General features: G+C 44.3%; 1 protein-coding gene across 1 annotated transcript; it reads left to right on the plus strand.

The window, feature by feature from the left end:
• Window positions 1-5,070: 5,070 nt before the first annotated feature.
• On the plus strand, window positions 5,071-12,247 carry abhd6b (abhydrolase domain containing 6, acylglycerol lipase b; the record flags this gene model as incomplete). The annotated part of the gene is made up of 8 exons (XM_084187034.1): window positions 5,071-5,195; window positions 5,644-5,800; window positions 5,946-6,059; window positions 6,223-6,355; window positions 6,534-6,691; window positions 11,437-11,491; window positions 11,673-11,773; window positions 12,068-12,247. The coding sequence occupies 8 exons, from the start codon at window positions 5,071-5,073 to the stop codon at window positions 12,245-12,247; spliced, it is 1,023 nt and encodes a 340-aa protein (XP_084043160.1).
• Between the last annotated feature and the right edge of the window lie 317 nt (window positions 12,248-12,564).

The following is a 12,564-nucleotide window of genomic DNA, read 5'->3' on the forward strand; positions in this document are numbered from 1 at the left end:
TTACCTGCTGCTCCCGAATCTATCAAGCCCTCTACGTACTTAGTAACTCCCTTCGCGGTTATCAATACTGGGATGGAGAATTGCTTCTGGGAGATATTTAGAAATAAGGACACGCCTACCTGCATGGCAGCGGAGGGACACATCTCTCCGTGGGGAGCGGACAGGGCAATGGCTGAGTAGATGATCTTTCCCTCCACAGTATAGGCAGAGCCCAGGGCCATGATATTATAAGGAGAGAGAGAGATAGAGTGTAGGAGTTTGGGAAATATAGTGAATGAAAGCAATTGTTTACAGTAATTAACCATAATTATAATACTTATCATGGAGAGAAAAAATTATGCATATCCTTCCAAATCTGATTCTTGGATGTATAGCAATCATTGCACTCTTTTTCTGCTGTTATATTTGGGCTTTGTGCAACTAGAGTTCTTGTAGTCTATAGATGTTTTCATACTGTAAAAAGAAAACTATAAACACTGTTGTTTTTTTACATTAAATATTTATTCCAACACTTTGAATGGACTTAGTTTATGCTTTGTATTGCATAATTACATCACTCAGACTATAGACACATTTAAATGAATGTTTAACCTTTTAACTGTGTCTTCTTGAAAAATACAGAACTCTACCAGGCGGTTGAGAAGTCAAAAGAGGGTCATTAGCAATGCCACATTAGAATGGCAATTTGCAAACACTGAACTGCAGCAACCCATTAGGATTCAAATTATGGAAATTGCTGCAGGAGGGCTGGCAGAGCTGACCAATCAAGTTCAAGTGAAGATTTGTTTCATCTCCACTTCTAAATCCACTGTCAAAACATGCTCTACCAGCCCGTTAAGAATAGGATTAAAGGGGTAAAGATTGACTGATACTATGAATTATGCATAATTTTGAATAATATGAATTTACTTGTGAATAGAAACATTTGGGTCATTGTCACACTCTGGTTCTAGGACTTTTTGTGTTTAGTCAGGGTGTGTAGATTTCCGTGTGTTGTGTACTGTGGGTAGTGTCTAGGTGTTCGCGTTCTATGTTTGGTCAGTGACTCCCAATCGGAGGTAACGAGTGTCAGCTGTCGGCTCGTTATCTCTGATTGGGAGCCATATTTAAATGTCTGTGTTCACCTTGTGGTTGTGGGTTTTTGTTCTTTATTCAGTCGGTGTAACTGAGGACGTCACGGATCGTGTGTTGTTTTGTCGTGTGTTTCAAAATTAAAATCATCATGTTCACTCCCAACGCTGCGCTTTGGTCATACTTCATTGGCGATCGTGACAGAAAAACCCACCTGGATTAAGGGTGGTGGAGCCAGAAGAGCGAAGGTTGGGAGAGGACTATGGAGGCCTGGTCCACCGAGAGGAGAGACCCCCAGAAAATTTTTAGGGGGGGGCTCACGACGTCGGGGCAGAAGGTGTACGGCCCGGAGGAGTGCAAGAGGTTGGCAGATATGGCCGCCAGTTTAAGGGGGCCACTGGTTACGAAGGGGATGGAAAGTGTGGAGGCACGGCGAGAGGTACTGGGGGGTGTTTCCAGTCCGGTCCGGCCCGTTCCTGATCCCCGTGTAGGGCCAGGGGTGTGTGTCCCCAGTGCGGTTCTGTCTGTCCCTGCTCAACGCACCAAGCCTACGGGGTGCGTCGCCAGCCCAGCTCGGCCTGTTCCTGCGCCCCGCACCAAGTCTGTGGTGCGTTTCGCCAGCCCAGCCCGGCCTGTCCCTGCTCAACGCACCGAGCCTACGGGGTGCGTCGTCAGCCCTGTCCAGCCAGAGCCGTCCGCCAGACAGGATCAGCCAGAGCCTTCCGCCAGACAGGATCAGCCAGAGCCTTCCGCCAGCCATGAGCAGCCAGATCCTTCCGCCAGCCATGAGCAGCCAGATCCGTCAGCCAGCCATGAGCAGCCAGATCCGTCAGCCATCCATGAGCAGCCAGATCCGTCAGCCAGCCATGAGCAGCCAGATCCGTCAGCCAGCCATGAGCCGTCCAGCCAGGATCCGCCAGAGCCGTCCAGCCAGGATCCGCCAGAGCCGTCCAGCCAGGATCCGCCAGAGCCGTCCAGCCGGGATCCGCCAGAGCCGTCCAGCCGGGATCCGCCAGAGCCTTCCAGCCGGGATCCGCCAGAGCCTTCCAGCCAGGATCCGCCAGAGCCGTCCAGCCAGGATCCGCCAGAGCCGTCCAGCCGGGATCCGCCAGAGCCGTCCAGCCGGGATCCGCCAGAGCCGTCCAGCCGGGATCCGCCAGAGCCGTCCAGCCAGGATCCACGCACCAAGCCAGGGGCGCGTGTCGTCAGTCCGGTTCCGGCCAGCGGGGCTAGGCAGGACCAGGGGTACTTTGGGGGGTTGGAGAGGAAGTGGGGAGGAAGCCCGGAGCCGGAGCCGCCGCCGAGGAGGAATGCCCACCCAGCCCTCCCCTGTTTGCTTGTAGTTAGGCGCGGTCGCAGTCCGCGCCTTTGGGGAGGGGTACTGTCACACTCTGGTTCTAGGACTTTTTGTGTTTAGTCAGGGTGTGTAGATTTCCGTGTGTTGTGTACTGTGGGTAGTGTCTAGGTGTTCGCGTTCTATGTTTGGTCAGTGACTCCCAATCGGAGGTAACGAGTGTCAGCTGTCGGCTCGTTATCTCTGATTGGGAGCCATATTTAAATGTCTGTGTTCACCTTGTGGTTGTGGGTTTTTGTTCTTTATTCAGTCGGTGTAACTGAGGACGTCACGGATCGTGTGTTGTTTTGTCGTGTGTTTCAAAATTAAAATCATCATGTTCACTCCCAACGCTGCGCTTTGGTCATACTTCATTGGCGATCGTGACAGTCATATTGTAAAAAAGAAAAAGGAAAAGTGAAACATGCAACTACAACAAAGCAAATGATTTACCTACAGTGGGGGAAAAAAGTATTTAGTCAGCCACCAATTGTGCAAGTTCTCCCACTTAAAAAGATGAGAGAGGCCTGTAATTTTCATCATAGGTACACGTCAACTATGACAGACAAATTGAGAATTTTTTTCTCCAGAAAATCACATTGTAGGATTTTTAATGAATTTATTTGCAAATTATGGTGGAAAATAAGTATTTGGTCACCTACAAACAAGCAAGATTTCTGGCTCTCACAGACCTGTAACTTCTTCTTTAAGAGGCTCCTCTGTCCTCCACTCGTTACCTGTATTAATGGCACCTGTTTGAACTTGTTATCAGTATAAAAGATACCTGTCCACAACCTCAAACAGTCACACTCCAAACTCCACTATGGCCAAGACCAAAGAGCTGTCAAAGGACACCAGAAACAAAATTGTAGACCTGCACCAGGCTGGGAAGACTGAATCTGCAATAGGTAAGCAGCTTGGTTTGAAGAAATCAACTGTGGGAGCAATTATTAGGAAATGGAAGACATACAAGACCACTGATAATCTCTCTTGATCTGGGGCTCCACGCAAGATCTCACCCCGTGCGGTCAAAATGATCACAAGAACGGTGAGCAAAAATCCCAGAACCACACGGGGGGACCTAATGAATGACCTGCAGAGAGCTGGGACCAAAGTAACAAAGCCTACCATCAGTAACACACTACGCCGCCAGGGACACAAATCCTGCAGTGCCAGACGTGTCCCCCTGCTTAAGCCAGTACATGTCCAGGCCCGTCTGAAGTTTGCTAGAGTGCATTTGGATGATCCAGAATAGGATTGGTAGAATGTCATATGCTCAGATGAAACCAAAATATAACTTTTTGGTAAAAACTCAACTCGTCGTGTTTGGAGGACAAAGAATGCTGAGTTGCATGCAAAGAACACCATACCTACTGTGAAGCATGGGGGTGGAAACATCATGCTTTGGGGCTGTTTTTCTGCAAAGGGACCAGGACGACTGATCCGTGTAAAGGAAAGAATGAATGGGGCCATGTATCGTGAGATTTTGAGTGAAAACCTCCTTCCATCAGCAAGGGCATTGAAGATGAAACGTGGCTGGGTCTTTCAGCATGACAATGATCCCAAACACACCGCCCGGGCAACGAAGGAGTGGCTTCGTAAGAAGCATTTCATGGTCCTGGAGTGGCCTAGCCAGTCTCCAGATCTCAACCCCATAGAAAATCTTTGGAGGGAGTTGAAAGTCCGTGTTGCCCAGCGACAGCCCCAAAACATCACTGCTCTAGAGGAGATCTGCATGGAGGAATGGGCCAAAATACCAGCAACAGTGTGTGAAAACCTTGTGAAGACTTACAGAAAACGTTTGACCTGTGTCATTGCCAACAAAGGGTATATAACAAAGTATTGAGAAACTTTTGTTATTGACCAAATACTTATTTTCCACCATAATTTGCAAATAAATTCATTAAAAATCGTACAATGTGATTTTCTGGATTTTTTTCTTCTCATTTTGTCTGTCATAGTTGACGTGTACCTATGATGAAAATTACAGGCCTCTCTCATCTTTTTAAGTGGGAGAACTTGCACAATTGGTGGCTGACTAAATAATTTTCTTCCCCACTGTAATGGGTGTCCTATGTTTATTGCGACGCAATGAAGGTCATGAACATGACATGATTGAACTGTAATACATCACAGAGGGAAACGTGTGCGTCCCCTTTAAAAAATTGACACAATTATTTAGCGGCAGATCAATAGGAGTTCTGTATAAACCAGTGACTGCTAGGACTGTCTGCCGTCAACATACTCAATTCCAGTTGAACTTATCATCAACATTCAGGAGAAGATAACCAAGCAAAGAAAACATTTCCACGGATATCACATCTGGATCAACTGGGTCGTTAGACAGACAGATCGATAAAGCTGATTGAGCTCTTCTGCTAGATTCCCATATTGGTCCGACCCATGACAGTTATTCAAAGGGAATAAAAAACACATCACCAGATCAAGTAAGTTTGTTACTTCATTTATTACACAATTTATAGCCATATTAGTAGGATTATATTGATTAGGCCTACTACATATTGTCCCATGTCCCTCCCCCAACATTTTACCCCCCCCAGGGAAGGTCAAATCAGAAATACAGTATGCTATCGGTACCAACCGATAACTATACAGTAGGCATAATATGTGTGACAGTGTGTGTGTTGATTTCGAACAGGTGAGCCATGGCCGCGGATATGGACATGGTGAACTTGTTGGTCATTGCTGGTGCAACGTTGGCCATTCCTATTCTGGCTTTTGTGGCCTCGTTTATCCTCTGGCCCTCAGCCCTCATCAAAATATATTACTGGTAAGGTATAGTGCTATATTTCACTCCTCTTGTGTGCTGTCAGTAGAATTCTTATAGACAGTTTTATGGATTAGAAAGGAAGGTTGCTAAAGGGAGAGATTATTTTTTAGTACCCTTTTCAGCTCTTTTAGACATCTGCATGAAAGAGATCCCACCCACCACTGACTGCACCATAATAGCAGAAAAGCTTGATTCCAGCCTTCAGTCCCACTATAACCACATCCTGCGCTACACCACAGTTAGATTCATGTCTGTTTTTCCTGCTCAGGTGCAACTATGTCAGTATGACCCATAACAAAGCCCTAAAGACACTCTTGCTAAAAGGGAAATCCAAAATAGAAACAGTAAAAGAGCAGAACATTCATCTCTCTCTCTCTACTCTACATGTTGCAGAGAGAGACTCAGAGAGAGAGAGATTATAAACGGTATTCTATCGATTCCTCAATAGGTACTGGAGGAGGACCCTGGGTCTACAGGTGCGCTATGCAGACTGTGGGGGGTACCGCTTCTGTTACTCTTACAGAGGGAAGCCAGGGTTCAGACCATCCATCCTCATGCTACATGGCTTCTCTGCTCACAAAGACACATGGCTCACTATGGTCAAGGTAACAGAATCCATAAATGACCTAGCATGATGTGGGCTGGTAAAGCAGTTGTGGACAAATGTAGGTTCATCTTTACTATTGTAATAGGAGGTATTAGCGCGTATAGTAAATATCAAGGTTTGTGACATGTATCTATGGCATGCAGTATCTACCCAAACACCTGCACATACTGTGTGTGGATATGCCTGGCCATGAGGGAACCACTCGTACCAACTCAGAGGACTACTCCATCCAGGGCCAGGTCAAGAGGATTCATCAGGTGGGTCTTGGTCCTGTCACCACATCGGAACAACATACGCTCACCAGATACACAGCATGAAAGATCATCAAAGAGTGCATTGGTGACCATGAATGGTGACGAGTTGTTTTAAGTTATGTTACAATAAGTAACCACGTGTTTTTATGTTGTACTCCTTATGCAGTTTGTGGAGACCGTTCGGCTGAACAGGAAGCCCTTCCATCTGGTTGGGACCTCCATGGGGGGCAATGTGGCAGGGGTGTACGCAGCCAGCTTCCCCTCCGAAATCTGTAGCATCACCCTTATCTGTCCAGCAGGTCAGTCATACGTTATCACAATATTGCTATGTGTGTGTGTGTGTGTGTGTGGGTGTGTGTGTGGGGGTGGGTGTGTGTGTGTGTGAGAGAGAGAGAGAGAGAGAGAGAGAGAGAGAGATTCAGGGTAAAGATCAGACTCTGATCAGAAAAAATGTATAATTATGTCTTCACCCCCTAGGTATACGGTACCCCTGTGAGACAAAATTTGACAATCATCTGCAGGACCTTGAGCACAGCCATTACACTCTGAGCATCCCACTGATCCCGTCCACACCAGAGGAGATGGAGGATATGCTCAGGCTTTGCTCCCATGTCCGGTTTAAGATCCCTCAACAGGTGGAGTAATCAGACTGATCCATAGGTCTAGGCCTACTTTATTTGTAATTCTTTTAACCCATCCACCTTCAAAGGACACATATCTTTTGTGCTTTTTACAGCTTTTCTGCTACACATACAGGGCCTTCTGAAAGTATTCAGACCCCTTGACTTTTTCCACATTTTGTTACGTTACAGTCTTATTCCAAAATGGATTAAATACATAAAAAATCCTCAGCAATCTACACACAATACCAAATAATGACAGAGTGAAAACAAGGGTTTAGAATTTTTTTCAAATGTATTACAAATAAAAAACAGAAATACCTTATTTATATAAGTATTCAGACCCTTTGCTATGAGACTCGAAATTGAGCTCAGGTGCATCCTGTTTCCATTGATCATCCTTGAGATGTTTCTACAACTTGATTGGAATCCACCTGTGGTAAATTCAATTGATTGGACTTGATTTGGAAAGGCACACACCTGTCTATATAAGGTCCCATCTCCCCCACTGGCTTCCAGTTGAAGCTCGCATCTGCTACAAGACCATGGTGCTTGCCTACGGAGCTGTGAGGGGAACGGCACCTCCGTACCTTCAGGCTCTGATCAGTCCCTACACCCAAACGAGGGCAATGCGTTCATCCACCTCTGGCCTGCTGGCCCCCCTACCTCTGCGGAAGCACAGTTCCCGCTCAGCCCAGTCAAAACTGTTCGCTGCTCTGGCACCCCAATGGTGGAACAAGCTCCCTCACGACGCTAGGACAACGGAGTCACTCACCACCTTCCGGAGACACTTGAAACCCCACCTCTTTAAGGAATACCTGGGATAGGATAAAGTAATCCTTCTACCCCCACTTACCCCACCCCAAAGAATGAAAAAAACAAATAATAATAACATATTGTAAAGTTGTTATCCCACTGGCTATAAGGTGAATGCACCAATTTGTAAGTCGCTCTGGATAAGAGCGTCTGCTAAATGACATAAATGTAAATGTAAATGTCCCACAGTTGACAGTGCATGTCAGAGCAAAAACCAAGCCATGAGGTCGAAGGAATTGTCCGTAGAGCTCCGAGACAGGATTGTGTCGAGGCACAGATCTGGGTAAGGGTACCAATACATTTATGCAGCATTGAAGGTCCCCAAGACCACAGTGGCCTCCATCATTCTTAAATGAAAGAAGTTTGAAACCACCAAGATTCTTCCTAGAGCTGGCCGCCCGGCCAAACTGAGCAATCGGGGGAGAATGGTCTTGGTCAGGGAGGTGACCAAGAACCTGATAGTCTCTCTGACAGAGCTCTAGAGTTCCTCTGTGGAGATGGGAGAACCTTCCAGAAGGACAACCATCTCTGCAGCACTCCACCAATCAGGCCTTTATGGTAGAGTGACCAGACAGAAGCCACTCCTCAGTAAAAGGCACATGACAGTCCGCTTGGAGTTTGCCAAAAGGCACCTAATGGACTCTCAGACCATGAGAAACAAGATTATCTGGTCTGATGAAACCAAGATTGAACTCTTTGGCCTGAATGCCAAGCGTCATGTTACAGTTAGTGAGTGCATACATTTTTATTTTTATTTATTTTTCATACTGGGGCAAAGGTTCACCTTCCAACAGGACAGCGACCCTAAGCACACAGCCAAGACAACACAGGAGTGGCTTCGGGACAAGTCTCTGAATGTCCTTGAATGGCCCAGCCAGAGCCCAGACTTAAACCCGATCGAACATCTCTGGAGAGACCTGAAAATAGCTGTGCAGCGACACTCCCCATCCAACTTGACAGAGCGTGAGAGGATCTGCAGAGAAGAATGGGAGAAACTCCACAAATACAGGTGTGCTAAGCTTGTAGCGTCATACCCAAGAAGACTTGAGGCTGTAATCGCTGCCAAAGGTGCTTCAACAAAGTACTGAGTAAAGGGTCTGAATACTTATGTAAATGTAATATTTCAGTTTTCTATTTTAAATAAACTAGCAAAAATTTCTAAATACCTGTTTTTGCTTTGTCATTATGGGTTATTGTGCGTAGATTGATGAGGGGGAGAAAAAATTATAATAATTAGAATAAGGCTGTAACCTAACAAAATGTGGAAAAGGTCAAGGGGTCTGAATACTTTCCGAAGGCACTGTACATACATTTTACGTACACATTTGACATACATGGTGCTTTTATACACAGCAATCACATAACAATAATACATTACCGAACATAAGCTCTTTAATCCCACCCCTCAGCCACTCTCAGCCCATCCCACCTATCACCATAGACCACACTTGTTTGGTTTCCATGTGCCATATATTTTTCAATTGTGCTGTGATGTTTTAATTTGGAACCTTTCTAATCGCATAGTATCCACAGATTGTGAGCTAAAGATGAAAACCTTTCCTATGAGTATTATTATATTATTTATTGACTGACTGTGGCTTTCCAAATCGCCAAACACTGCTATTTGTAAGGTTAATTTTAAGTGAATGTTGTGGTTTTTTAACCATTCCTGAACATGTGATCAGAAACAAGCTACAGTGGCTTGCGAAAGTATTAACCTCCATTGGCATTTTTCCTATTTTGTTGCCTTACAACCTGGAATTAAAATGGATTTATTTTGGGGTTTGTATCATTGACTTACACAACATGCCTACTATTTTGAAGACGCAAAATATTTTTTCTTGTGAAACAAACAAGAAATAAGACAGAAAAACAGAAAACTTGAGCATGCATAACTATTCACCCCCCCCACCCCAAAGTCAATACTTTGTAGAGCCACCTTTTGCAGCAATTACAACTGCAAGTCTCTTGGGGTATGTCTCTATAAGCTTGGCACATCTAGCCACTGGGATTTTTGCCCATTCTTCAAGGCAAAACTGCTCCAGCTCCTTCAAGTTGGATGGGTTCCGCTGGTGTACAGCAATCTTTGTCCTGCTGTAAGGTGAACCTCCGTCCCAGTCTGAAATCTCTGGAAGACTGAAACAGGTTTCCCTCAAGAATTTCCCTGTATTTAGCGCCATCCATCATTCCTTCAATTCTGACCAGTTTCCCAGTCCCTGCCGATGAAAAACATCCCCACAGCATGATGCTGCCACCACCATGCTTCACTGTGGGAATGGTGTTCTCGGGGTGATGAGGTGTTGGGTTTGCGCCAGACATAGTGTTTTCCTTGAAGGCCAAAAAGCTCAATTTTAGTCTCATCTGACCAGAGTACCTTCTTCCATAGTTTTGGGGAGTGTCCCACATGCCGTTTGGCGAACACCAAACGTGTTTGCTTATGGCTTTTTTCTGGCCACTCTTCCGTAAAGCCCAGCTCTGTGGAGTGTACGGCTTAAAGTGCTTCTATGGACAGATACTCCAATCTCCGCTGTGGAGCATTGCAGCTCCTTCAGGGTTATCTTTGGTCTCTTTGTTGCCTCTCTGATTAATGCCCTCCTTGGCAGGTTTGTTATGGTGCCATATTCTTTCCATTTTTTAATAATGGATTTCATGGTGCTTCGTGGGATGTTCAAAGGTTCGGATAACCCAACCTTGATCTGTACTTCTCCACAACTTTGTCCCTGACATGTTTGGAGAGCTCCTTGGTCTTCATGGTGCCGCTTGCTTGGTGGTGCCCCTTGCTTAGTGGTGTTGCAGACTCTGGGGCCTTTCAGAACAGGTGTATATATACTGAGATCATGTGACAGATCATGTGACACTTAGATTGCACATAGGTGGACTTTATTTAACTAATTATGTGACTTCTGAAGGTAATTGGTTGCACCAGGTCTTATTTAGGGGCTTCATAGCAAAGGGGGTGAATACATATGCACGCACCCCTTTTTCGTTATTTATTTTTTTGAATGTTTTGAAACACACGTCTGTTCAATTATTTTAATTTCATTTAGTTTGTTTTTTGGTGATCTTAACACGCTGTTTCTCTAGAGAGAAATCAAATCATTCACGAGCAAAATCAAGTCAAGAACTATGTGGGACACTGGGCTGAAGGGAGTTGTAGTTTTCATTAAGCAAATATTCAATGATGTAATTAACTACAATGATCATAATCCATTGCGCAAATATTCAACGTTGTCATTAACTACAATGATCATAATCCGTTGCGCCTGTTCTTTCAAGGCTCGGACAGGCGGATACACTTTTACGCCTGGGTCATTAGATACACACAGACCGCATAGACCACATGAGAGAGGAATGTACACAACACAAAGAAGAGAGGGATAGACAGTTCGTGAAAGTATGCCTTATCTACTTTGAACAACTAGTGAAATGATTTCGTCAGACAGCTTTGCAGCATACTTAGGCAGGCTAGCCTAGCTAAATAGGATGACTAAAGACAGTACAGTATGGGGAGCACAGAGATAACGTTAAATGGTCTGTCTGTCTGGCTGCTACCGCCTGAGCAGAAATGAAATGATGACTTTAAGGAATGAAAAACAATAAAGTAATCAAATAAAAACTAAGTAATATACACAACTGAAATATTGTATTATTTCATAGTAATTTCCTAATTTTCAATTGATGTTTACCCAATGTGGACCTGACAGAGACAATGGAATATTTTCAATATTTTGGCAATTGAATGTTCACTATTTTGGGCTTTGGAATTTGCATTAAAAAGCTCTGAAATCATTTAAAAGTCATAAACAAATGATCGAACCAAAACCGAACCGAACTCAAAAAGCACTTATCGTTAAGCATTAGGGCCTACCTAATGTTCCTGTTTCATATGTCTACAGATAGAGAATTATATCAGACTGTTGTTATCTTCTGCTTTCATATGTTAGATTCTTCAAGGACTGGTGGATGTTCGGCTTCCACACAATGATTTTTATCAAGAAGGTCAGTCTCTGTTCTGTTCCTTTGTCTCATAGCCAAATGTTTTGAGGAATTTTTCTCTGTATGAATATTTCTCATATCTATGACAAAGAATGTATTAAATATTATAAGATGTAGGTCATAGTCACTGATGTTGGGTTGTTCATTTTGACAAAGGTTTGCTAAATCTCGAATCCCTCCACAGTATTCATGGAGATATTGGGTGAGAACTCCAGATACGCCCTACAGGAAAATTTGCATCTGATCACTGCCCCTTTGCAAGTCATTTGGGGCAAACAGGACCAGGTAAATACACCAAAAGCCAGGAGGCTTACACGTCCAAATTAAACAATATTAGGAGAGGGATTTTGCATCTATGATGTTGCCAGGTACCTGCCTTCCCATGGTCCTCTGTAGCTCAGTTGGAAGAGCAACGCCAGGATAGTGGGTTCAATTTCCAGGACCACCCATATGTAAAAATTGTACGCAAGCTTTGGATAAAAGCATATGTTAAATGGCATATATTATCATAATTACAGGTATCATAAAAAGAAAGGATGCTATAAATAAGAGTAACCTTAAAGCTTCTCTCTCCTCCAGGTGGTGGATGTCTCTGGAGCTGTGGTAGTGGAGGAGGCCTTGCCCGGTTGCAGGGTGGACCTGTTAGAGAACTGTGGCCACTCTGTGGTGATGGAGAGGCCTCGCCGGACGGCCAAACTCATCATGGAGTTTATTATCTCCCTGAGTACCACCAGCGGAACCATCAAAAAGCGCTCCTGAGAAATAAAGGCTTTATGGAAGTTTTAATATTTAGTCAAGCATGTAATCTCTTGGTCAAATATGTTGTTTTCCTCTTTATGCAATACTTGATCATATCTGACTAAATTAGTAAGCACTGCATGTGTCTAATTTTATTTATTTTCATCAAACTATGCTGATGGAATGTTTGTAGCTAGCCTATGTGCATAAAATAAAGAATACTTAAAGAATAATCTATTTTATATCATTACTCAAAATATGTTTTAATCTAGTCACTGTAGATGTATCTGTGTGTGTGTTTGCTATTTATTTGATCAAACGCGCGCATTCATGTTGAA

Source organism: Coregonus lavaretus (assembly GCF_964263955.1).
Source record: "Coregonus lavaretus genome assembly, chromosome: 22".
Classification (NCBI taxonomy): domain Eukaryota; kingdom Metazoa; phylum Chordata; class Actinopteri; order Salmoniformes; family Salmonidae; genus Coregonus; species Coregonus lavaretus.